The 27388-nt window shown below is 47.4% G+C and overlaps 2 protein-coding genes across 2 annotated transcripts in view; both read right to left on the bottom strand.

Moving 5' to 3' along the window:
• The window catches only part of LOC127040993 (zinc finger protein 436-like), a 563752-nt gene that overhangs the window by 22259 nt on the left and 514105 nt on the right, over positions 1–27388 (bottom strand). The gene's annotated exons all lie outside the window — the stretch shown is intronic.
• On the bottom strand, positions 6100–26609 carry LOC127040988 (zinc finger protein 3-like). Its single transcript, XM_050935503.1, has 10 exons — positions 26285–26609; positions 24484–24705; positions 23824–23846; positions 22379–22491; positions 22046–22078; positions 21079–21183; positions 17624–17712; positions 14848–14974; positions 7509–8213; positions 6100–6152 (listed from the first exon to the last, which is right to left on the bottom strand). The coding sequence occupies exons 4-10, from the start codon at positions 22407–22409 to the stop codon at positions 6100–6102; spliced, it is 1143 nt and encodes a 380-aa protein (XP_050791460.1). The 5' UTR covers positions 22410–22491; positions 23824–23846; positions 24484–24705; positions 26285–26609.

Genomic DNA, 27388 nt, shown 5'->3' with positions numbered 1-27388 from the left:
CCAGAGCAGACAAAGACCGTTCATAGAAACCTTTTGCTCCCTGTGGGGGAATTGGTAGGCACCCCTTACGAGATGGGCCACAAGAGGGCAACTGGGCAGAACGAAGGTGCTGTACCAAAGCCGACTTCCAACGTGACAGATGGCCCCCTGCAGCTAACCTACACCTACTCAGCACACCGGAGAGTGAGTCTGAGGAGGAAGACACAACAGTGGTGTAACCTGGGATGAAGACAAGATTTCAGTCTCGATAAGCTGAATCAAAAGAGAGCACCTCCTCTTTCACCCTAAACCGCATGGCAGAAGTATTTAGGCCCATTCCTGACACTCCTGAGCCACTGGTGGGACCCCCGTGTGATGACATACAGAGGTTATTGGACAGTGGCGACATACAGATGGAGGATGTCCTGAGCACCTTTGACCCTCCACTGTTAGAACTAGAAATGCAGGGGCCTATGCCAGTATCTGAGGGGACCTCACAGGAAACCTCTCCATCCGTCACTCAAGAGGATGTCCCCCCTATCACATCAACAGGGATTCTCAATAGGCGAGACAGGGTAATAAGACCAGTGAAACGGTTAACTTACAATGCACCTGGGGTGACTAGTGAAGAGCCAATACATTTAGCACACAGGTTTGTGGAAGCTAAAGTGGGCTATCTGAGGCCCTTTGGAGGGGACCAGTGAGTTGGTATATTAGGGAATGTGATTTGTCGGGATGACAAATTCTGGACTGGGGGGAGGAAGTGAGCAGAGTCAGGATGAGATCTACCCTGACATCTGGTGGTGAACTATGGGGAGTGTGGAAAGAATTTCAGGTGTTTGCATTGGCACACCCACCCTGCCTAGCATAGCCCATGGCAGCCTGAGATGGTTATTTTGACAGCTCTAAGATCCCCAATTTCTTCATTACTGGGGCAGGAGGAATAAAGTGTTGTCACCCTGATTACGTGAATGAGGAACTGTGAGACTGCTTTATGACAGAAAGTCTCAACATCAATTAAGTAGCACTCGCTAGACAAGGGACATGGATGCCAAAACCCAGTGAATTGAGAGAGGTTGGGGATAGGTATGTGTACCTGATGGTATGGGGCACCTTTGAGTGCCTGGCATACCAATTGCACCTCCTTCTCTCTGGAACCTAGCTAGAGGCTGCTGAGCTGAATTCACTTTGCACCAGCACCGGGGCTCCACTACTACAAGCTGAAATCAGTAAGAGCTGAGATCACTGAGTGCTGTGTTAACTAGTGGGGGAGCTTAAGAGATATATTGCTAAGTGGCTGGCAGAGCAGTTTGCAGGATGGTTGGAGTGGCCTAGTGCAGCAGAGAAGAACTGAGCAATTTGTGGGGACAGCTGGAGTAGTTCATGGGACGGCTGGTGGAGTGGAGCATATGGTGGAGCGGAGCAGTGTGTGGAACGGTTGGAGCGGCTTGTGGAACAGCAAGTGGAGCAGAGCTGTTTGTGGGGATGGCTGGAGGAGCAGAGCAGAGCAGAGCTGATTGTGGTGAAGGCTGCAGCAGATCTCCACGGAGAGGCGGGGCAGTTGGCTTCGGCCCACGTAAGGTGCCCCTTTCACACCCTATGTGCCCCCCCCATTTCCACCCAGGCTGGGGGTGCGGCAGAACCCTGCAGATGAACTTTTGAACTCTGAGGTGATTTGGACTTTAGACATTGCCAAATGTACTTTGAGGTGGGGTTTTTTGCTCAAGGTTTGTGTTATCTCGTTTGTGGTGTTTCTCCAATGGGATGCTGCATTGTTTCTCTCCTTTATTAAAAGGATTTTGCTACACTCGGACTCCGTGCTTGCGAGTGGGGAAGTATTGCCTTCTAGAGGCGCCCGGGTGGGGTGGTATGTAATTGTCCCAGGTCACTGGGTGGGGGCTCGAGCCGGTTATGCATTGTGTTATTGAAACTGAACCCCTGGATACTGAACCCGACCCTTGTTGCTGCCAACTCAGAGGGGCAGAAGGGTTACACTAGTGACACTCTCCAATGGATCCCCGCACTTCACCCACCGTGAGGTAGGTAGGAGCGGATCATTATTATCCCTACTTGAAAGAGGGAGAATCTAAGGCTGAGAAAGGAGAATTGACTTGTCTTAGGTCACACAGCCAGTCACTGGCAGAGTTAGGAATAGGACCCAAGAGGGAATAGGATTCCTGATTCACAAACTAACCATCGGATCTTGAATTTCAGACATTGAACGACCTGAATAAAGTGTTCTCGAATGAGCTGCATACCAACAACAGTGCATAGTAATTATTCAGCAAGTATTTGAGGAGAACTGCAATGTTACAGAGAATCATGAACTGCTCAGAGACAATTAATGCAGAGAAGCAGCAAAATTCATCAAACATATAAGTGGTTATGACTTATTTACTTGGTCTTCAAAGAGAACAACAAGGACCTGAGTCTCCTCCCTGTCAATAACCCCCTGCTCAGCCAGTCAGGGTAGAGACTGAGGATGGGAGGCCGAGGGTTCTCACCAGAGAGCCCAAAGGATGGCCCAGGTCACTGGTGGGGTCACTGCCCGAGCACTATTTCAGCCCCACATTTTTGGGTGGACCTCCCACAGTGGGAGCTGCAGAGCACTCCCCCACAACACACACACACACAAACACCCCTCACTCTTGGTGTTGGGAGGGGAACAGGTGAAAGGACAAAAGTAGCAAGAGACAAGGAGAAAGGAGGAAGGGATGGACGGAGGAAAAGATGAAACAAAAAGGACAAACCCTAATGTCCCCAGTGATTCTGAGGGACAAAATTTCAGGTGCAGAATAAAATTCTGCCTCCTTAAGCTTGTGTTTTCCATGCCTAGAATTCAACTATCACCAGATGGAACAGACTGAACAGGTTTCAAACCTTGAGGAAGCTCTTACCTTCTAAACAGGGACGGCTGTTTTCTAGTAAAATCACTAAAAGGTGTCATAAACAGATAGTTAAGGGTTAATAGAACAGGAGTACTTCATGTCTCTTTTGCCTGTAAAGGGTTAACAAGCTCAGTGAGCCTGGCTGTCACCTGACCAGAAGACCAATCAGGGGACAGGATACTTTCAAATCTTGAGGGAGGGAAGTCTTTGTATGTGCTGTTAGTGTTTGGTTCTTGTTCACTCTGGGGGCTCAGAGGGACCAGATGTGCAACCAGGTTTCTCTCCAATCTCTCTGATACAGTCTCTTCTGGTCAATTTAGTAAGTACCAGTTAGAAAGACGGTTTAGTCTTTTGTTTTCTTTATTTGCAAATGTGTATTTTGCTGAAAGGATTGTATCTCTGTTTGCTGCAACTTGTATTTGTGCTGGGGGGAGGATTCTCTCTGGTGTCTATAAGGTGAAAGACCCTGTAACATTTTCTATCTTGATTTTACAGAGATAACTTTTACTTTTCTTCTTTCTTTAATTAAAAGTTTTTCCCCTTTTTAAGAACCTGATTTTTTTTTTATTCTTGTGTGAGACCCCAGGGGACGGGGTCTTGACTCACCAGGGAATTGGTGGGAGAAAGGAGAGAAGGGGGGAGGAAAAGCCTGATTTCTCTCTGTGTTAGGATCACTGTCTCTCTCTCAGGGAGCATCTGGGAGGGGGAGAGAAGGGGGGGAAGGTGAATTTCCTCTCTGTTTTTGGATTCAAGGAGTTTGAATCACAGTGATCTCCCAGTGTAACCCAGGGAGGGGTGAATATGGGAGGAAGAAAGGAGGGGATTGGTTTATTTCCCTTTGTTTTGAGATCCAAGGGGTTTGCAGTCTTGGGGTCCCCAGGAAAGGGTTTGGGGGCCAGAAAGTGTCCCAAAACACTATATTTTTGGGTGATGGCAGCTCTACCATTTCTAAGCTAGTAATTAAGCTTAGGGGGGGTTCATGCAGGTACCCCATCTTTTGGATGCTAAGGGTCAGAGTGGAGAATCATACCTTGACAAAAGGGAAGGAGAAAATTCAAAAGAGGTTCCTCCTGGCGCTCACATCCGTGGACCCAAATACTCTCTCAGTCCTCAAAGAGAGACCTGGAGAAGGAGACTTGCTGAAGCAAAGCCACAGGGGTCTCTGAGGTTTCCCTGGCCCCTTGCCTCTGTCCTACCTGGCTGATATCAGCATCTCTCTGTGAGGTCACCACCTCCCCACCACCTTTGACCAATAGTCTGAGGTCTTGCAAAAGGCCTTTGTGATGTCACTGCCACACCCCTCCCTTGCTGTGCTAATGTCCTGCCCCTGGCCAGGCACTTTGGAGGTTTGAGCTACTCCCTGTGGATCACCCCACTCAAGGAGCATTCGTTCTAGGAAGCAAGCTGGCTAGACAGAAAAACATCAGACGCTGCTCTCAATGCTACACTCAGTTTTCTCAGACATTAGTCAACTTTATGGCCAGAAGAGACCATTAGAGTATCTAATCTGATCCCCTGCATATCACAGGCCTCCTGTATGACACAAGAGCTACTTTGGGGGCAAACACATTCCAGAAGGCATCTAGTCTTCATTAAATGACATCAGGAGATGGCAAATCCACCACTTTCCTTGGTAGCTTGTTCCTGTGGTGAACCATCCTCGCTGTTGACTATTTATGCCTTATTTGTAATATGAACCCTTGCTCTGGCTCCCAGCCCCTCTACAAGGGTTGCAGCTGTCTGGAAGTGCTGCCTTCCTTGTCTTTCTCATTCACACCTCATTCATTCAACAGGGCAACTGATTACCAAGTGGAGGGAAGATCTTATTCTACTTCTAGCAAAAAGACATTTTTCTTTTACTTTAATTATACTACCTTAGGGGCTCGCTATAACATACTACCAAGGTTCAATGCAAAGTGATATACAAGTTATACAAAAATAGATAATGCAGAGATGTATCTACAACTGCATTGATTGACTGCTGTGTGCAGTAATATAGTGATCCCTGGGTCTTTGAATGAGGCTTTATACTTCGACGGGGGGGCGAGCTGGGGTGAGCAGCAAGTCGGAGGCGGGCGAGTGAGCAAAGAGGCGAGCAGTGAGGCAGCAAGGATTCTAGGGGCGGGAATGGGGGTTTCTGGCAGGGGAGAGAGGAGGTGAAAAGAGGTGAGTGGGGCACTGACTAGGAGGGACGCAGCAAGCCAGCGGGGGGTTAGGGAGTGAAGAGGGATGTGATGGTGGGGTTGAGAGGGGAGGGGGTGGGTCCTATTTTACTGCTGTGATCTGGTCACCCTAAGCACGCTGTTTCTTTCCCCCTCTACAGGCTTCCACACACAGTCAGTGCCTTGCTAGTGGGCCATGCCCTGTGAGAGTTCTCTTCTCTTTGTGTGTGACTGTGAGTGTTTCCCTTGTGCGTGAATTTATTCAATAAAATCTTGAGCTTCATAATGGCTACCACGAGTGAAAAGAAAAAGAGAATCAGAGCACAGTGTCTTCAACACTGAATGAACGAAGAAATACGTACATACTGAGAATGATACAGTTACTAAAGTAAGCTTTCAAATGTCTAAGGAAATTGCTGCTGTTGGGAAATGCTTCACAGAAGGTGAGTTTTTAAAAAAGTGTATCTTGATTGCTGTATCTGAGTTATGTCCAGAAAAGAGGAAAATATTTGAGAATGTCAGTCTAGCACGCATGACTGTACGGAGAAGAATAGCTGACATTTCTACCAATCTAAGTGATCAGTTAAAGCAGAGAGTCAGTGAATTCTGCTTTTACTCCCTAGCTAGGGATGAAAGCACCGACTTAAAAGACACCGCCCAACTTCTTATTCTTATTAGAGGTATTGATAATAACTTTGAAATTACTGAAGAACTTGCTGGCATGTGCTCCATGACAGGTCACACAACCGGAAAAGAAATCTCCAGTGAAGTGATAAAGTGCATGAATGATAAGTCAGGATTAGATTTCACAAACTTGATGGCCATTTGTACTGATAGTGCTCCAGTTATGTGTGGAAAAAAATGTTGGAGCAGTTACTCTTCTTGAAGAATTTATTGGGAGACAAATAACCAAACATCACTGCATTTACATCAGCAGGTTTTGTGTAGAAAGTCTTAAAATCTGAGCATGTAATGTCAATGATAGTTTCCATTGTAAACTACATCCGTTATAGAGGACTAAAACATAGGACATTTTGAGCCCTTCTTGAAGAGGTAAACACTGAGTGCAGTCATACGGAAGTGAGGTGGTTGAGTCGAGGAAAAGTGCTCCGCCGTTTCATTCCTTTGAAAGAGGAGGTAGCAAAATTCGTAGAAAATGGGCCAATAAAATTCCCAGAGCTTGAAAATGAGTCCTGGAATCAAGATCTCTTTTTCTTTTGTGATATTACAGCACACCTGAATGATCTCAACATTCAACTTCAGAGGGAAAAAATCAACTTATATTTCAAATGTGTGCAGCAGTGAAAGCTTTCAAAATGAAATTGAAACTTTTCAGAAGTCGGCTGTCAAAAGGTGAAATGTGTCACTTTCCCACTTGTGCACAGTGTATCCCTCAGCACAAACACGCTGAGTTAGGAGAAAAATATGCAAAGCACATCAATCTTTTGATTGAAGAATTTGACAGAAGACTTACTTTGTCTAAAGACGACGATGTCCAGTTGAAGCTGATTGAAGATCCCTTTTCTGTGGATCCAGAGGAAGTGTCAGTAGATTTGCATTTGGAGGTTACTGAACTTCAATGTTCGGCAGTTTACCGATATAAGCACAGAGAAAGCAGCCTGTGGGACTTCTACAAAAGTCTGGATGATGAAAAATAAAAGAATCTTATTGAAGTTGCACTGAAAATATTCAGCATTTTCGGAAGCACCTACATATGTGAAAAATCATTTTCCACCACGAACATGAATAAAAACAAGCAATGTTTTTCTCTGACTGACGACCATTTGGAAGACATAATGAAAATATCCACTTCAGATATGACCCCTGAATATGACAAGCTTGTTGCCCAAAAGAGATGCAATATCTCTCATTAAATTTGCAAGGTAATTATGAAAAGTACAAAGTTTTCTTTCAACAAAACAGGTGTTTTTTTCATTTTTCCCTGATTCATTAAAAAATAATAATTTAAAAAATAGTTTGCTTTAATTGAAAAATTCTTAATAAAGTATCCCCCCAATCTTCCTTTTTGGCCCACAGCTGTTTCAGCAGGGTGGCACTGGGGAAGGAGGGTTTGTTTCCACAGTGCAGGCAGCACTGTGTGTGTGTGTGTTTTGGTGGGGGTGGTGTTCTGTCGGTGCTGAGCGGGGAGGGGAGTTCAGCCTTCAGATGTTTTCTTTGGAGTAATATGGCCCTCACTGCTTTACGAGTTGTGCAGCCCTGCCCTAGAGGTTTTTATGGTGTTGAGCTCCCTGGCAGATTCTCTGATGACTAACATGGGCTGAGTGCCAAGCGAAGGTTTTCCCACACTCACTGCATTCATAGGGTCGCTCTCTTGTGTGGATTCTCTGATGAGTAATAAGGTTTGAGCTCTGATTGAAAGTTTTCCCACACTCGTTGCATTCATACGGCCTCTCCTCTGTGTGGATTCTCTGATGTTCAGAAAGGCCTGATCTGTGAGTGAAGTTTTTCCCACACTCACTACATTCATAGGGCCTCTGCCCTCTGTGAATTCTCGGATGTTTAGAAAGAGTTGAGGTGTTAATGAAGCATTTTCCACACTCATGGCATTTAAAGGGCCTTTCCCCCATGTGGATTCTCTGATGATTAATAAGGCTGAATCTGTGAGTGAAATTTTTCCCACACTCACTGCATTCATAGGGCCTCTCCCCTGTGTGGATTCTCTGATGGGTAATAAGGTGTGAGCTGCGGCTGAAGGTTTTCCCACACACACTGCATCCATGGGGCTTCTCCCCTGTGTGGATTCTCTGATGGGAAATAAGATGTGAGTGGCGCTTGAAGGTTTTCCCACACTCACTGCATTCATAGGGTTTCTCACTTGTGTGGATTCTATGATGCTCTTTACGGGCTGAATAGTCACGTAAGTTTTTCCCACACTCAGTGCACGTATTTTTGCTCTTTTCCATAAGGATTTCCTGCTGTGTTGTGGTTTCCTTGAGGTCCTTCAGAGTTCCTTCTCGTGAAATTAATTTACCCACTTTCTCCCCTGGCTGGTTTCCCTGCTCTTTTTCTGGTCGGTGCTGACTCTCACAGGAGTTTCCCTGCTCATGACTCCTGGACACATTCCTTTTCGATCTTTGCGATAATCCTCTGTGTTTATGCACTTGCTCAACATTTTCCTGCAGAGAATTCTGCTCCTCTTTCTCACGTACCATTGCATCACCTGCTGTGATAGAGACAGAAACCTCAGACAGGGATGGAAAGGGGAAGGCCAAACCAAAACAAGTACTGGAGAGAGGTCAAATAAAAATCAGGAACTGAACTCCCCCAAACTCTTCCCCCAAATGTTGTAGTAGGATTTTATGTTTGTATTTTATATAATTTGGAATGAAGGATAACTAATAATTATGTAGCGTGCACTAAGTGTATTGGTGTATGATCTGAGCACATCCTGCCAGCCACCCTTTTTGAGTAACAGAAAGGAATGGCTAATGGGCCAGTGGGTAGAGATACATCAGCCAGAATCTGTGTCTGGACTGATTTCAAGGCAGTAACAGACCTTTGAGGGTCACCAATTTGTTGTAGGTTTAGCATTTTAAAATAAGTAAAAGAATGCCATGGTTGTTTTCTTTTGCATGGCAATTTGATGTTCCTGTGTAAAATGTTCTGTGTAAATTAATTCTGTTTTATGTGTGAATAAGGAATGTACATGTTAAGAGATAAGTGTGAAGGTCATCGCTGAACCATATGTATGAGGGAAGAACTGAAGAAAGACGCAAGGACACCAGGAGGCTGCAACACGCTCCTATTGAAATGTCAGAGGAGGGCAGACTGATGATTTTAAAAATGAGACAGGCACCTATCAGTGAGGACAAGATAGCTGTGATCAAAACCAGCCTGGGAGAACTCCCTGAGGGACTTAATGAAAGAATAAGATAAAGGATGAGAAGGACAATTTAAGATAACAAGCACTGTCAAACAACTGAATACAGTATGACAGTGCAAAACTCATTGGTCCCAATGAAGGAAAATCACTATATAAACAAGGTACCTTGCCATGAAACTTTGGGTTCATCCTGCCAAGGCTTCCCCGGAGCATCGTGTCATGACCAACGGAACCCAGCTCCTCCTACCCATGATCAACCTAGCTGGCCACTAGGTTGATCTAGACTCTGGACTGGTAACTGTAACACTGACTGGCGGGACAGTGTGTGTGTGTTTGTGTGTGTGATGTGTGACTGAACACTTATGCGAATTGTTCTATTTTCAATAAATGCGGTGTATTGCCTTTTCCCCTGTAAAAGATGCTGTATGCTTCTTATAAGCATAACAGGGTAATGCCCACAAGGCAGCTAGCTAGCACATCTTGGAGGGACTTTCAAATTAAGTGGTTCATCAAGACACACTTGGCTGACAGCGGATCACGGGAGAAACTCATCTACACTGAGTGGACAGTCATGGAAATGTGCTGTCTGGAATCTAGGTAATGGCCTCCTGCAATGACTGGGAAACTGGGCATGAACATGTGACTTGCCCATGTGACTCCAAACTCCATCCTGTTGTTCTAATTTTCCACAGTAAGAACCATGGGATGCCCTCCGCATGGCAAAAGCTATAAAAGGTCTTGGAAACACCTCCATTTTGTCTTCAATCCTGCTTCTTACCTCTGGAAGAACTTTGCTACAGATTGAAGCTCTGAGTAAAGGACTGAATGACCCATCGCAGCTGTGCATGTACTCCAGAGACTTGACTTAAGCCAACAATTTATTCCACCACTGCTATAACCCTGAACCAAGAACTTTGCCATTACTGGATGTAATTGATTCCCTTAGCCAATTCCAACTCTCACCTTTCTTTCTTTTTATGAATAAACCTTTAGATATTACATACTAAAGGATTGGCACCAGCATGATTTTTGGGTGAGTTTTAAGTTGTATATTGACCTGGGAGTGGCTGGCCCTTTGGGATCAGAAGAAACTATCATTTAATGACACTGGTTGTAAAGAACCACTCATCTCTGAATTCAGTGTGTTTGGTGGTGTTATAAGAACCAGAATGCCTGAGAAAACTGCCTTTATGTTTTCTTGTTAGCCAGTGTGGTGAAACAGAAGTTACTTTTGTGGCTGGTTTGATCTATCTTATAAAAGGAGTACTTGTGGCACCTTAGAGACTAAGAAATTTATTTGAGCATAAGCTTTCATAGGCTACAGCCCACTTTATCGGATGCATGCTTATGCTCAAATAAATGTTAGTTTCTTAGGTGCCACAAGTACTCCTGTTCTTTTTGTGGATACAGACTAACATGGCTGCTACTCTGAAACTTATAAAAGAATAACCACCAGTTTTGGGTTGTGTTTGCCCTATTTCTCAGCAGTTCGTCCTGAATTTGGCATCCTCAGTTGTGACTCACTAAGGCTTGGTGACAGGGTGCCAAGGGAGGGGGCTGGGTCATGGATTTACAGGGTTAGGTGACCCAACGTTCATACAGTCTCCCTTGGGACCGCCCTCTTTAGGATACGTCTAAGGTGCATCAGGGAGTCGGCCGCCTTCCAGGCTGAGTCTCACGCTAGTGCATTAAAAATGGCTGTGGAGATATTGCTTTGATGTTAGCGCTCTGCTTGGAGTTCAGACCATCCAGCCCACCCACCCCCCTCAACCTCTGGCTTTAGAACCCAAGCTACAACCCAACCAACAGCGCCTACATCGTTATTTGTAGTGAGTCAGCATGGACTCTGGCTGGGAGGCAGCTTCCAGACGCAGTGCAGACATACCCTTAATGAGTGACACGCTCGCTTTAGCTTTTTCCAAGGGTGAACCCCGGTTCCCCTTAGAACCATAGAGTTAAAAGGGACTGCAAAGGTCATCTAGTCTAACCCCCTGCCAAGGTGCAGGATTTGCTGTGACTAAACCAGCCTCCTTTTGAAAGCCTCCAGTGAATAATTTTCCACCATCGCCCTAGGCGTCTGTTCCATAGTCCTACTGTTCTTCCAGTTAGGAAGTTGTTCCTGAGATTTAATCTAAATCTGCTGTGCTGTAGTTTGAACCCCCTGCTTCTTCTCCTGCCCTCTGTGACAAGAAAGAAGAACTGTTCTCCATCCTCTGTATGGCAGCCTGTAGCGGGGAAGACCAGCAGGGACCACAACCTGCCTGTTGGGCTACAGAGCCAGGAAAGCCACCTCTACCCTTCTGGAAGATGAGGACAGGAAGCAGAAGTACAAGAGGGGGCCCTGCAGCTCAGTTGGGCTGGAGCTGCCGAAGGAGAGAGACGCTTATCACCCGCTGCCAGAGTGGGACACTGAGGACCCACTAGGGCTGCCACCAGAGGACTGGCCAAAGCTCCCAGGATCACCAGCCAGTAGAGGTGCCAATGAGCTGATGGGGCTGCCACAGACCACCAATCCCTGGGGAAATGGAGGCCAGAGGTACCAAACCTTGGGGATTGTAGGAAGTAGCCCAGGGAAATTAGACCATCGTCTGGCTGAGTGCTGGCCTGACACTAAGTAAGGGTGCTGTGGTGGACCCCTCCTGATCCAGTGGCAGATTACACTGCCACTGTTAGGACCAGGGGCTGGGACCCAGTGGAGACAGGTGGGCCAGGGTCCCCCTACCTCCTGCCACCCTGCCTTTGGCCAGGAGGCCTGTGTTGGTCGACTGGCCGCCAAGCAAGGATGCTAGACTGTTTGGTGCTTGACCTGGGCAACGCCCCTAATTGTTTGCTACCCCACCCTGTCTGAGGGCCTGGGCTTGGAGACTTTGCAGCCCTGTCCTGAGACAGATCAGGAGGAACGGCCACACATGCTCACACAGCCTTTTGAGTATTTGAAGATCGCTGATTAACTCATTTCCAAACTAAACACATCCAATTCCATCAGCCTTTGCTCACTGGTTTGTGTTCCATCCCTTTGATCATCTTTGTCATTTGCCTCTGGATTCTTTCCAGTTTCTCTACATCCTGTCTAGTCACTGGTGACCAAAACTGGATGCAGGACTCCCCCTGAGGCCTAACCAGTGCTGAGTAGAGCAGTACTATCACCACCTGTGATTTGCATGCTATGTTTCTCTTAATGCATTTGCTTCTTTTTGCATTACCATCACGCTGTTGACTTCATGTTGAGGCTGTGATCCACCACAACTTCCAGATCCTTCTCAGCGGTGCTGCTGCCATGCCAGTTATCTCCCAGTCAGGATTTGTGCACTGGGTTTTTCTTCCCGAAGTGTAGCACCTTACACTTGTCTTTGTTGAATGTCATTGACGTCTATAGCCCAGGTCACCAATTTATCACAACCTCTTTCAAGTTTTGCTCTATCCTCCAAAGTGTTGACAACCGCCCACCCAGCTTAGTGTCATCTGCAAATTTGATCAGTATGCTCTCTATTCCTACATCCAGGTCATTAATGAAGATGTTAAATAGCAACAGACACAAAACAGATCCCTGTGAAACTCCATTTGAGAAATCCCTGCAATGTGACCTCATTCCAATAATAGTTATTCTTTGTTTGCGGTTGTGTAACCAATTATATATCCACTTAATGGGAGTTCTGTTGAGCCCGCATTTCTCCAGCTTACTCATGGGACTGTGTCAAAACCCTTTCTGAAGTCCAGGTCCATTTTAGCCACTAAACCAGCTGCCCTATCAAAGAAGGATATCAGGCTGGTTTGTCATGCTATGTTCCTAGTAAATCCATGCTGGCTGCTATCGGTTACCCCTTCATCCTCTGGGTATTCGCAAATTGAATGTTTTATACATTGCTCTAGTAGCTTCCCTGGTACTGAGGTCAGGGTGACTAGGCTCCAGCTTCTCCTTTTTCCCCTTTGTAAAGATGGGCACTATGTTAACCCTTCTCCAGTCTTCTGGGACCCCTTCTGTCATCTGAGTTTGCAAATATTGCCAGAGGCTCTGAGATTTCATCAGCTAATTCTAGGCTGAACAGCAAGAAAGGAGATGGGGGGCTGGCTTGGGGGATTAAGAGCTCTGTTATCAACATTTGATGAGCTGTTGAGCTTGAGTTGATGGCTAGCCATCCATGAGGAGTCATCAGAGAGAGGCGGAGATTTCAGTTTGGACAGAGGAAGACAGGTCTGGAGTAGAGCGGTAGATCTGTGATTCATCAGCATACGGACAGTAGCTGAATTTGTGTTTGGGGGTGAGATTTCCCAGAGATAAAGTGCGGAGGAAGTGACCAAGAGCCCTGTAAAACCCCCACAGAAAAATGGAGTAGGGGTAAGGACGATCTTCCTCAGGACACGCTGAAGAAGCGGTTACAGAGGTAGGAGGAGAACCAGGAAGCAGACAAGATGTCAAGACGACGACCATGGTCAGTGGTATTAAAGGCGGCTGACGGGTCAAGAAGAATAAGGGTGGAGCATTGGTTCTGAGCTTTGCTTAGGGAGAGGTCATTAGAGACTATGGCAAAAGCATTCTCAGTGGAAGGCCCCAAATCTCTGCCTCCCTGACACCTTCCCTTCCCACTGCCACCAGATCCTTCCTGCTCCTTGGACCAAACACTCCCCATCCTCTTCCCACTATCCTCAGTCTTTTCCACTTCCAAGTATCCCACATCTCCTACCCAATCCCCCCCACTCCAACAGCACCACTGCTGGGACCTCCATCACCTTTCTCCATTCCCAGGCTCCCACTACCCCAAACTACCACACTCCCTGTTCCCAGGAGATTCTGTCTCTGATTCCTCACCTCTGCGTCCTTCCATGGTACCCATCCCTCCCTGATTCCCTGTAGTCTTCCACATACCTATCCCTTTCCTCCCACTACACTCAGCCTTCCCTACATTGTGGCACCCCACAAGCACTAGCTCCCATCATCTTCTCCACTCCCACTGCTCCCTGCTCTCCTTTCCCCTACCCGCCAAGAACTCCTGAATAGGAACCTCACACTGCTCTCATAGTCATTGGTTGGTTGGGTCAAGAGGACATGCTGTGGCCACGGCCTCTGAGCTACACCCATTCATCTGAGTCGGAGCCGTACCACTGTTTACTTTCAGACTAGGTGTATTGTGCATTTTGTTTGCATTCTGAAGGAGTTCCTCTTAGATGTTTCCCCTGATTAAAATATTGCTCTCAGCCCTGAAATTTTGGAAAGTGTTTTAAAATCCACTCTGGCCTCTTCTGAGCTGCAAAGTTTTGTCAGCATAGCTCTGTTTGTTAGGGATGCAAAAGAACACATCCTTAATTGATATAATTATGCTGGCAAACTCTCTCATGCAGACCATACACACAACCCCTAAAATGCAACCTTAATTCTGCCCCTGGCCCTGCAGCTGGTACTAGCCACTAGGAATGGCTCAGTAAGTCTGGTGCAAAGGTTAACAAACTAACAAAGGAAGTGGAGGTTTCTCCATTTCTTGAAATCTTCAAGTCGCAGTGGATGCCTTTCTGGGGGCGGATTGAGTCCAACACAAGGTATTCAGCTCAGTACAGCAGTAACTGGATGAAATTCTATGACCTGGTCATATAGGAGGTCAGATTAGATGACCTAATAGTCCTTTCTGGCCATAAAATCTATGATTCCAATATAGCTATGAAGGACTAAGAATGTGCCATTGTTTGTGTTGTGTTCACAGATGGGAATCCCAGCATTTCTCCACATCCTCCAGCCGTGTGCACTGGGTCAGCCGTAGCTGTAACTGGATGGTGAAGGGAGGAGTTGGAGCAGCTTGGCAGAGGTGTGACTGTGATATGAAGGGAGGTGCACAGGAACCTTGAGAGACCTAGTCTGCCCCATTTCAATGCACTCAGTGGGCTGTTGCTGAGACAGGGCAGAGCAGAGGAGGCATTGTGGGGGTGGCGTGAACCTTAACTCTTCATTTCCCCTTCTAAGAACGGAGGGGATGGGAATCCTTACCCAGCGAGGTCACATTCTCACCGTTCTCCTGCATGACGTCTCTGCAGAGGGCTCTTTGACGGGGGTCCAGCAGAGCCCACTCTTCCCTGGTGAAATACACAGCCACCTCCTCAAAGGTCATCGGCCCCTGAAAGAGCAAGAGCCCTCCACTCACAGCCTGCTGCCCCACTCACAGCCCCACTATTCATGGGGGAGAGGAGCCAATCAAATGGTAGCTCTGGCAGGCTCACAGTCAGCAGGGTCCCACCCCCACCCTGCTCAGAGCAGCCAGGAGGCAAAACAGGAGGGGAGATAGAGATCCCCTCACCCCCGCAACAGACAGAGGGGGAAGGGTCTTCTCATCCATCACACACCTACAAGCCAGAGGCTGATGCGGGGGATGGGGCCCCCAGCAGGCTCCAGGGTCAGCTCCCCAGTAGGAATCCCAACAGATTTCCCATTGCCGGCAGCTGGAAGGAAGGGGAGGGGTTATCTACTCTAAGCCCCACTGGTGGGTCACCTCCCACCCCTCCTTCCAATCTCATAGACTCATAGACTGGAAGGGACCTCGAGAGGTCATCGAGTCCAGTCCCCTGCCCTCATGGCAGGACCAAATACTGTCTAGACCATCCCTAATAGACATTTATCTAACCTACTCTTAAATATCTCCAGAGATGGAGATTCCACAGCTTCCCTAGGCAATCTATTCCAGTGTTTAACTACCCTGACAGTTAGGAACTTTCTCCTAATGTCCAATCTAAATCTCCCTTGCTGCAGTTTAAGCCCATTGCTTCTTGTTCTATCATTGGAGGCTAAGGTGAACAAGTTTTCCCCCTCCTCCTGATGACACCCTTTTAGATACCTGAAAACTGCTATTATGTCCCCTCTCAGTCTTCTCTTTTCCAAACTAAACGAACTCAATTCCTTCAACCTTCCTTCATAGGTCATGTTCTCAAGACCTTTAATCATTCTCGTTGCTCTTCTCTGGACCCTCTCCAGTTTCTCCACATCTTTCTTGAAACGTGGTGCCCAGAACTGGACACAATACTCCAGCTGAGGCCTGACCAGCGCAGAGGAAAGCGGAAGAATGACTTCTCGTGTCTTGTTTACAATACACCTGTTAATGCATCCCAGAATCACGTTTGCTTTTTTTCCAACAGTATCGCACCGTTGACTCATATTAAGCTTGTGGTCCACTATGACCCCTAGATCTCTTTCTGCCATACTCCTTCCTAGACAGTCTCCTCCCATTCTGTATGTGTGAAACTGATTGTTCCTTCCTAAGTGGAGCACTTTGCATTTATCTTTATTGAACTTCATCCTGTTTACCTCAGACCATTTCTCCAATTTGTCCAGATCGTTTTGAATTTTGACCCTGTCCTCCAAAGCAGTTGCAATCCCTCCCTGTTTGGTATCGTCCGCAAACTTAATAAGCGTACTTTCTATGTCAACATCTAAATCGTTGATGAAGATATTGAACAGAGCCGGTCCCAAAACAGACCCCTGCGGAACCCCACTTGTTATACCTTTCCAGCAGGATTGGGAGCCATTAACAACTATTCTCTGAGTACGGTTATCCAGCCAGTTATGCACCCACCTCATCGTAGCCCCATCTAAATTGTACTTTCCTAGTTTATCTATAAGAATATCATGCGAGACCGATCAAATGCCTTACTAAAGTCCAGGTATATCACATCCACCGCTTCTCCCTTATCCACAAGGCTCGTTATCCTATCAAAGAATGCGATCAGATTAGTTTGACACGATTTGTTCTTTAAAAATCCATGCTGGCTATTCCCTATCACCTTACCACCTTCCAAGTTTTGCAGATGATTTCTTTAATTATCTGCTCCATTATCTTCCCTGGCACAGAAGTTAAACTAATTGGTCTGTAGTTTCCTGGGTTGTTTTTATTTCCCTTTTTATAGATGGGCACTATATTTGCCCCCTTCCAGTCTTCTGGAATCTCCTGTCTCCCATGATTTCCCAAAGATAATAGCTAGAGGCTCAGATACCTCCTCTATTAACTCCTTGAGTATTCTAGGATGCATTTCATCAGGCCCTGGTGACTTGCAGGCATCTAACTTTTCTAAGTGATATTTTACTTGCTCTTTTTTTATCTTATCTTCTAAACCTATCCTCTTCCCGTAAGCATTCACTATATTAGACATTCCTTCAGACTTCTCAGTGAAGACCGAAACAAAGAAGTCAGTAAGCATCTCTGCCATTTCCAAGTCTCCCATTACTGTTTCCCCCTCCTCACTGAGCAGTGGGCCTACCCTGTCCTTGGTCTTCCTCTTGCTTCTAATGTATTGATAAAAAGTCTTCTTGTTTCCCTTTATTCCCATAGCTAGTTTGAGCTCATTTTGTGCCTTTGCCTTTCTAATCTTGCCTCTGCATTCCTGTGTTATTTGCCTATATTCATCCTTTGTAATCTGACCTAGTTTCCATTTTTTATATCTCCTAGCAGCCTCTGGCCAGTAGGTTCATGTTCTTGCACTGGGAATCTGATACGTTTTCCCCAGCGCTGTCCAGGATTCCCCCACTAGCCCCATTCCACAAATAGGGTAATTTCCTCCCCCAAACCCCATGGGTCTGTTCCTAGAATCCAGGACTTGGGTTAAACAATTCCCAGCAAGTTTGTCACATGCCTTGTCCCCCTCCCTTTCTCCACCCTGAGTATTTCCTGCCCCCATCCCACCTCCACACTGAGCTTCCCCAAAGATCCCAGCCCTCAGTATTTCCTGCCCCTCCCCCTCCAGCAGGAACCCACTAGCCACCCCGCAATAATCCCTACCTGGACTGGCTCCACTACAGCCAGTTCCCTTCCCTGTCCCGTGGGAGGCTGGGACAATCTGGAGCCAAAGGTGGGCGTTACTCTGCCGCCTGTCAGGGTGAGAAGGGTGACAGAGAAGATTTCAGAAGGACCTTTAGTTCTTGTCACGTCATGATCTTCCCTGGCCCTTTCCCTGCACAAAATGTTTCTGACTCACATGCTGGGAAAACATTCCATCACTTTATCACAGCCCAGACCCAGCCCTTCCCACCAGTGCTAAACCCACTGCGCTAGTTTTAAAACCCTGAGGGCAACTCCCCCAACGGTGGGGAGCAGGCAGAGGCAGGGACAGGACAAAGTCTGCCCAGTGTAGGTGCAGTAAATTAAATGAAGTTTGCTGGTGATAGCTGGAAGGCTTGGTCAATAGAGACAAATAGTGGACCATGAAGTGGGGCTCACTTCCATTTTATGTATTATGTTCCTCACCCTCATGCTTCAGAGTTTCACCCATAACTGCTAGGGATCAGGAAGGGATTTTTCCCCCCTATATATTTTTGGAGGGTTCTTTTATCTCTTTCCTCTGAAGCTTCAGGAACAGCCAGAGAAGAAGACAGGATATTGGGCAGGGTGAATCTCTCTCTCTCTCTCTTTGTGCTCCCATGCTCAGAGTCTAACTGATCATTATAGGTGGGATGGGGAAGAAATTTCCCCCTTGGGTCAGGTTGTAGGTGATCTGGGGTTTTTTCCATCTTCCTCTGCAGCGTGGGGTGTGGGGCACTCACTAGGATCACCCAGAAATATCTCACTTAATCATTTCCCTGCCACTGCACGGGTCTGGGGCACTGGGGCACCTCGGTCCTTCCTATTCTCTTCCTGGGGCACATAACAGTCTAGTCTCCTCTGGGCTGCAAGACTTTGGTCTCACTCCAGCTGTTGAGTTTAGTGGGCGGGTACTGGGGGGTGCTGGCAGCCAGTGCTGGACAGGAGGTCAGACCAGATGATCCAGTGGTCCCTTCTGGCCTTAGACTTTATGACTCTGTCATAAACAGATAGTTAAGGGTTAACAGAACAGGAGTATTTCATGTCTCTTTTGCCTGTAAAGGGTTAACAAGTTCAGTGAGCCTGGCTGTCACCAGACCAGAGGACCAATCAGGGGACAGGATACTTTCAAATCTTGAGAGAGGGAAGTTTTTGTGTGTGCTGTTAGTGTTTGGTTCCTGTTCTCTCTGGGTTCTGAGAGTGACCAGACGAGCAACCAGGTTTCTCTCCAATCTCCCTGATACAGTCTCTTATATGTGCTCAGAATAGTAAGTACTAGGTAGATAAGGCGAGTTAGGCTTATGTTTGTTTTCTTTATTTGCAAATGTGTATTTGGCTGGAAGGAGTTCAAATTTGTATTTAGCTGAAAGGATTTTAATTTGTACTTGTATACTTAGGTTGGGAGGGTATCCCAGTGTCTATAGCTGAGAGACCCAGTACCTATTCCATTTTAAATTTACAAAGATAATTTTTACTGTTTTTCTTTCTTTAATTAAAAGCTTTTCTTGTTGAAGAACCTGATTGTTTTCTTTTATTCTGGTGTGAGACCACAGTGGACTGGGTCTGGCTTCACCAGGGAATTGGGTGGGGAAAGGAGGGAAGGGGGGAAAAGAGGTTAATTTCTCTCTGTGTTAAGATTACTTTCTCTCTCAGGGAGAGTCTGAGAGGGGGAGAGAGAAGGAGGGGGAAGGTGAATTTTCCTCTCTGTTTTAAGATTCAAGGAGTTTGAATCACACAGTGATCTTCCAGGGTAACCCAGGGAGGGGAAGTCTGGGAGAGGCAACGGTGGGGGAAAGGGTATACTTTCCTTGTGTTAAGATCCAGAGGGTCTGGGTCTTGGGGGTCCCTGGGCAAGGTTCTGGGGGGACCAGAGTGTACCAGGCACTGGAATTCCTGGTTGGTGGTGGCAGCGCTACAAGTACTAAGCTGGTAATTGAGCTTAGAGGAATTCATGCTGGTACCCCATCTTTTGGACACTAAGTTTCAGAGTGGGGATTTATACCATGACAGACTCTATGACTGGATGTGCGCAGGTTTGGGAGCTTGTGAACTTCCAACCCCCTACTTATTTCTCCTTCATTTTCTGTCTTCTCTTTCCCCCACTCCCCTCCCTCTGCCTGGGAGACTTAGTGACCAACGATCCCTGGGTTCCTTTGCTCTCCTGCAATCGCTGACCGCACTCAATGCCGGTTTGCATCAAAACTTTCTGCTTCGTCCCCATTTCTACTAACCACCGCAGGGCTTTCAGTCTCGCTGGTTGGGATACAGGCAATGAAAGGGTTACTGTGCACAGCTGCAAACAGCCTCATTTCACAGCTGAGATAAGTAAGCAAGCACCACTTATTGGAAGCCAAATCTCTTCTGACCCCTGAACATTTACTATAAAAGTAAGAATACAGCATGTATCCGTGCTGAGTCTATATATAACTTGTATATTTCAATAGGCTGACAGAGAACACTGGTCTCAATGAACAGGGGAGTGGGGGAGTGAGATTTTCTTTGCTTTAGATCATAATGAAATACTCAACATCTCACAGCCTCCTGACTGCCTTTCCTGAGCCCCCGGGGGTCACAAACCACCAGCTGAGAAACACAAGCCTAGAGCATTCTTTTGTATCGGCATTGACTACGCATGGGAAGAGAGTGCTACATGGTACCCGGACAAAGCGTGAATGAGCCCAGTGCAATGGCATACATGGACCAACCCTGGGAACTGTTAATTCCAGTAACACCCACGTTTTGAACTCTCTGCCTTACTTCACTGTAAAAAGAGGACAAAAGTTCATAAGATCTTACAATACCCTATAGCAACAAGTTGATGAAAAGTAGGTTAAATTCTTTTCAGCCATGACTGCCGTGCACAGGTGCAAGACAACCAACTACAGAAAATTAAATTAGTCCAAACAAAAGGGGGCTAATGATGTAGTTCAGGGCCAGTACTAAGCCCTCTGCTTGGTAAACAAGAAAATGTGGCAACAAAGTTACCTAGGCCAAATTTGGCCTTAGGGACATGGATTTAATTAGTAAACAAAATAATAAAAAATTAACTATGCCACCTACTTTTATTCCTTTTGGGACTTTTAAAAAGCGATGGGGTGGGGGGAGAAAATCATCTCCCACCTCACCCCTGACATGGCAACACTGCTACTAAACTGATAACAGTTCCTTTCTGAGAGGCTGTGTTTTCATTATATTTTAATTTGTGTTCCCTTCTCTTTCTCCTCGTGATGCACGTTCATTAGTTTGCACTTCATTTTGACCATAGTTCTATCCTGTTTCTCAGAAAGGCTCTAAGGGCTTGTCAGTTAAAATATGTTCCAAAGGGACCCATTGCTCCCGTAATTAGTGACTTTCTTAAAGTCTCTCAGTGCTTGTAAGTTAAACTAGTTTTCTAAAAAGAGCCTCTTTTTAAGAGCAGGATTAGTAATGAAACTTACCCTCTTTCCCACAAGCCACTGCCTCTGTGCCTTTACTGTCTGGTACAACACCTTCAAATAATTCTGCTGAGGATGTTTCCCAGAAATTAATTATCATCGGGATGGCTAGAAATGTATTGGGAGAAAAAAAATTAAGATTCTATCTTAAATGAATGAAATCATTCCAAGAAATATAAATTAATGTAAGGCATAATGTAAGCATAAAAAAAAAGGTTAGAGCAAAAAGTTAATTAAAAGAACCAAACAAACGTTGCATTCTTAAAGTAGTGCAGGTTATGCCAATAGTTATATATATATTGAATTGCTGTTTTAACCAAATTAGATGCTAATAGCTGTTTTATTTATTTAAAGTGTAAAAATCAGCTACAACCTGTCTCACAAGAGGTAAATAGTGCACTAAAATAATTATAGGTTAAAAATGTGAATACATTACCAATTTAGAGTCACAACAAAAAAAGTCTGTATTTTTTTTAAAAACTCTAACTATACTAACAAACTTTCAAATAAATATGTTTAAAAAAACCTCAGCCTTTGTATTTTTTTTCAAAAAGTGTCAAGCAACCACTAAAACACAGGAAAAGTTGTCAAAGACCTTAGTGGTCTTTAAAAAAAAGCTTTAAAATCAGACTATGTAAACTTAATTAAAAACACTATTAATATTACTGCAACTAAAACTGCAAAATAAAATTCTTAAATTTAATGTAGTGTTAAAAATGCAATAATTAAAGAAAGCAAAGGAAAAAAATGAGTACTAAAAAAAACTGAAAAACACTTTAAATGCTTATGTGATACTGTTGAGCTAAAATATTTAAGAGACAAGTCAGTTGAAAATATAGTGGTGCAAGAAGAAAGTAACATCCCTTCCCATTGTTACACAGCTTCCAGGTGCTGGAGGCTGTGATTCCCTGTCGTTAATATGGTTATTGGTCTGAAATCTCCCCATGGCCAGTCAGAGACAGACACGTACCTGTGTCGCTCCCCAGCCCCCATTGCAGCGTCTCTAGGGGAAGGAGAAGATGGGAGAGGTGAGAATTCAGGCCCTCGCATTCATGGAGAAATCCCCATTGCTTATTAATGGAACTGCTGTTAACTAGGAGATGGTGACAGAGATCAGAGGCCAACAAGGCAGCCGCTGCAGACAGAGCCAGCCCCACAGGGCTGCTCCATGGGGAAGGTTGACTCGCTGAGCTGGGCTGTGAGATGGAGCCGAGGATCAGTGATATCACTAGAGTCCCCAGCTCCTCCCAAGGGCCAGGGTCGCTCTAACCAGAGGAGACGCCACCCCCAGACTCCAATTCACCTTTGAATCTCAGCACCACCTCCTGCAGCATGGCACTTTTCAGAGAAAAATCGCTGAGTCTCTTCTCCAGCTCCGCAAACGATGGCTCTAGCTTCCGAAATGTCCTGTCCTCCCTGCTGGGGAAAGGAGGGGTGAGAAATAGGCCTGAGCCCCAGATCCTGAGCCCAGCAACCCCCAAACTCCAGGAAACCTGGATCTGAGCTTTGTAGCCTGAGATGGTCGTTGTCATGGCGAGTCACCTCAGCCCTGTGCACCCCAGAGAGACGGGAAGTGGGGAGACACTAGAGCAAGGAACGGAGACATTGTTCAGGAGCTTTCTTAGGGATGCTCTGGTTCTGTGGGGGGCAGAGCCACCCCCTATGCTAGTTTACTGCAGGAACAAGGACCACCAGCACTGGGATTACGTGGAAAGGGAGGAGACACAGACCAAAGAGTGGGCAGGTCCTACATGCTGACAGTGGCCACAGACAGAGCTCAGGGCTCCAGCAGAGAATGAACATGGGCCCTTAAACACCAAAACCCTCAAGCCCTTCAGCTGAAGCAGTAACCCTGGGCTGTCCAGCTCATTTCGCAGAGAGGGCCAGATTGCCCTGTCCGTTACGGCCAGTGGCCAGGGCATCAGGTTAGGACTCTGTGCCCTGCTCCATTCACAGCAGAACACCCACTGCTCTCCATGGGACACTCATATACAAGGAACAAGGGGAGAATCTGCCCTTCGTATCAGAAAAAAATTTTACTTCTTAGTATTTTGCCAAGTCTTTGTCTGTCACACTCAGTGTCACTCGGGAGGAAAACAACCCTTCCCGGACACCCTGTAGGGCCCTGCTGGTTCTTCCCTTCCTTTCCCACCCTCCTTTCTCCATTTCTCTCTTGCTTCCTTGTCATTGTGTCTCTCCTCTGTTCTTCCCTCCCTACAGCAACCCCCTATTCCCACCCTGCAAAGGTTTCACTCCCGCCCTCTCCCTGATCCACCTGCTCAGGTGATCACCAGGGAACATTCAATGTTGACATCAAAGTGTCATCATTTCAGTTGACACCCCGATGACATTAACAGGAGACTGGAGAGTTCACGCTCTCAAAGAGCTACGGCTTCAGGCTGCTGGCAACCCCAGCAAGGCAACGCTGTCTCGGTTTACACTAGGAAGGTGCTGAGGGCCAGCAACTCACTTTAACAAATGTGAAAGCTGAGATTCTGCACCCTTGGAATACATGACGTGGCCACATCAGTCCAGGAGACGGGCCTGATCTGTCCCATTGGTCCTGTGTCTAGCAGCCCTGCTGTGACCTCATTAGCGATCGGACAGTAAACGGCTCTTCTCCTACCTGAGTCAGCCGCTAGGGGAGACAGAATCACACGCTCCAAGGGCAGGGGGCAGCTTCCTATTCAGTGCAGTTATCAAACCTAACGGCCCATGAGGGGGAGCGAAATGGAGCCCAGGACTTACCTGCCCCCAGTGCTCCCAACACCCTAAAGAGGGAGAGAAAGAGGAGGCTGTCAGTGGGGGGTTCCTGGGTGGGGAAGCCTCCTGCTCTGCAGGGGTCACTACTGAGGCCTTGGGAAATAGGGGAATTTCAGGTTGACATTCCCAGAGCAGCTGCCCCCCTCACCAGGGACTTTCCCCTACGCATCCCCAGCAAACCCTGTGGGCAGGTCACCACTGCAGGAATCTTCTCCCCAGGCACTTTACAGGTCGAAGATATTTCTCTGCATTGAGAATCAAATTTCACCCAGTGCTGAGAGATCCAGAAGACCCCTGGCCCCACTAAACCCATTAACCTGCAGTGCGAGGGGCCTTGGGCCTGGCTTGGGACCTCAGCATCGTGGTGGAGGGGATTTCACCCTCCAAGTGCCAATGCAGAGAGTAATTTCCAGGAGAGAAGGTCTTGGGGCTGCAGCATCCAGGACTCCCAGGACCCATCCATGGCGCCGCTGCCAGATTCACTCTGTGACGTTGGGCAGGGCTCTGCCCCTCCCTCTGCCTCACTTTCCCCATTTGTCTCATAGGGATAATGCCCCTGAACCCACTCTGTAAAGTGCTTTGGGGTCTAGAGCTCAGAAGCGCCTATAGAAATGCTGCGTATGATCATTGCAATGACAGCCTGACCTGCAGGGGTTGGCTCAGCGGCTGCTGCCCCTTCTCTCCTCCCCTCTCGCTGAGCAGGGAAATCTCCCACGACAGGCTGCAGACGCCCTCATCCCTTCTCTGGACAATGGCTCTCTCTAGCTCTTCCAGCCGGGCCAGCAGACACTGTTCCTGCTCCTCCAGACACCCTCGCAGCTCCTGCCACTCCCCGATGATCTTCTGCCTCTCGGCTGCCGTCTGTTTCTGCAACAGGGAGAGGGCGGCTCAGTAACAGGGGAACACAGAACATAAGAATAGCCAGACTGAGTCAGACCAAAGGTCCATCTAGCCCAGTACCCTGTCTTCTGACAGTGCCAATGCCAGGTACCCCAGAGGGAATGAACAGAGCAGGGAATCATGAAGTGATCATCCCCTGCCGCCCATTCCCAGCTTCTGGCAAACAGAGGTTAGGGACACCATCCCTGCTCATCCTGGCTAATAGCCACTAATGGACCTATCTTCCATGCACTTCTCCAGTTCTTTTTAGAACCCTGTTAGTGTCTTGGCTTCACAACATCCTCTGGCAAGGAGTTCCACAGGTTGACTGTGCGTTTTGTGAAGAAATACTTCCTTTTGTTTGTTTTAAATCTGCTGCCTATTCATTTCACTGAGTCACCCCTAGTTCTTATGTTATGAGGCAGAAACAACACTTCCTTATTTACTTTCACCACACAAGTCATGATTTTATAGACCTCTACCATATTCCCCTCCCCCCAATAGTAGTCTCTTTTCCAAGCTGAACAGTCTCAGGCTTTGTCTACACTGGCACATCTCTCCTGCTGACAAACAGCAACTACGCTGCGTGCCTGTTAGCAGCACGGCTGTAGCGGCACAGACGTGTCGCTAAAGGCTGCGGCATGTAGCCATAGCCTCAGTCTTATAAATCTCTCCTCATACGGAAGCTGTTCTGGACCCTTCATCATTTTGTTGGCCTTCTCTGAGCCTTTTCCAATTCCAATGTATTTTTTTGAAATGAGGTGACCAGATCTGCACACAGTATTCAAGATGTAGAGGTACCATGGATTTATATAGAGGCAATAGGATATTTTCTGTTTTATTGTCTATCCCTTTCCTAATGATTCCCCACATTCTGTTTGCTTTTTTGACTGGCGCTGCACATTGAGTGGATGTTTCCAGAGAACTATCCACAGCGACTCCAAAATCTCTTTTTTGAGTGGTAACAGCTAATTTAGACCCCATCATTTTATGTCCATTTGATATTATCTTTTCCTATGTGCATTACTTTGCATTTATCAACACCGAAATTCATCTGCTCGGTAAATGGGGAACATCATAAATGCGCCTCGAGGCGGGTGGCAGAGTTATTTACCAGAACACAAGATCTCTTGCAGTGAGTGATGGGAAGTTCATTTATCCCAGGAAGGGAGGAGGGATCAGGGCCGAGGTGAGCTGTACATCACCAACAGGAGGGACACTTCTCCCCAAAACCTCATCAACTTGCACTGAGCCAAATCCTCCATCTCTGCAGCCCACATTTCATCTCCTTCCTCCCCAACCCCCCAGGAGCTAGAAAGGATCCCTGGTCACTGTGACATCCAGACAGTCCGTGGGCAGGGACTCTGGCTAACACAGACTGACCCTCTCCTGCCCAGCAGCCTCCTGCACCCTAAGGGCATCATGTTATCCCCGTGTCTGACCCTGCAGGTTCCCTGGACTCCAGTGGGGATGGGTCCCTGGCTGAGGCTGGCAGGGTGGGCCCTGCATTCACCAGATCATTCTTATGCCAGGCAAACCTCAGTGGCTGGGGTCTCTGGGCACCTACCAGCAGCTCCTCACTTTGTCGCTCCTCCTCGGCTTTAGCTGCTTCTCCCTCTTTTCCCAGAGGGGCCAGATACTTTTGTGGTACCTCCTGGAAGAAGCAGGGGAGGGAGGGTTAGAAACTGCTGCAAACCTCCCAGCTGCCAGATTGCAGGGCCCCTCCTGCCCTGCAGTCGCCTGTGCAGGGTCCCTGGGACTCAGACTGAGAGGAGATGGTGAAACAGGAAGAAGCTTTTCCAGAGAAAACACAGGGCCCCAGGCTGCAGTGACAGGGCTGCAGCCCAACCCCCTGCTCCCCGGGGCCTCACCCACATCCCAGGCAGCCAACTTCAGACAGTCCCCCACTTTCCCCACTCCAGCCCCCAAAGCTCCCGCAGAGCCATGTCTGAACATGGAGCCCCCCAACATCCCCAACCCCTAGTCCTGACCCCCCAATATACCCCAAAGCTCCTGCAGAGCCATGTCTGAACATGGAGCCCCCCAACATCCCATCCCCTAGTCCTGACCCCCCAATACACCCCAAAGCTCCCGCAGAGCCATGTCTGAACATGGAGCCCCCAACATCCCATCCCCTAGTCCTGACCCCCCAATACACCCCAAAGCTCCCGCAGAGCCATATCTGAACATGGAGCCCCCCAACATCCCCATCCCCTAGTCCTGACCCCCCAATACATCCCAAAGCTCCCGCAGAGCCATGTCTGAACATGGAGCCCCCCAACATCCCCATCCCCTAGCCCTGACCCCCCAATATACCCCAAAGCTTCCGCAGAGCCATATCTGAACATGGAGCCACCAACATCCCCATCCCCTAGTCCTGACCCCTCAATACATCCCAAAGCTCCCGCAGAGCCATATCTGAACATGGAGCCCCCCAACATCCCCATCCCCTAGTCCTGACCCCCCAATACACCGCAAAGCTCCCGCAGAGCCATGTCTGAACATGGAGCCCCCCAACATCCCTTAGTCCTGACCCCCCAATACACCCCAAAGCTCCCGCAGAGCCATATCTGAACATGGAGCCCCCAACATCCCCATCCCCTAGTCCTGACCCCCCAATACACCCCAAAGCTCCCGCAGAGCCATGTCTGAACATGGAGCCCCCCAACAT

This window comes from Gopherus flavomarginatus, assembly GCF_025201925.1.
Source record: "Gopherus flavomarginatus isolate rGopFla2 chromosome 13 unlocalized genomic scaffold, rGopFla2.mat.asm SUPER_13_unloc_1, whole genome shotgun sequence".
Classification (NCBI taxonomy): Eukaryota; Metazoa; Chordata; order Testudines; family Testudinidae; genus Gopherus; species Gopherus flavomarginatus.
Note: the sequence above shows the minus strand (reverse complement) of the source record. Positions and strands in the feature narration are given on the sequence as shown.

Coding starts and splice junctions, on each gene's coding strand:
- LOC127040988 (XM_050935503.1), bottom strand. CDS start 22,409: ATGCTGCAGGAGGTGGTGCTGAGATTCAAAG. Junction 8,214..14,847: donor TGAGAATGTGACCTCGCTGG/GTAAGGATTCCC, acceptor TCTCTATCACAG/CAGGTGATGCAATGGTACGT. Junction 6,153..7,508: donor GCAGAGGCCCTATGAATGTA/GTGAGTGTGGGA, acceptor CCTCTTTCAAAG/GAATGAAACGGCGGAGCACT.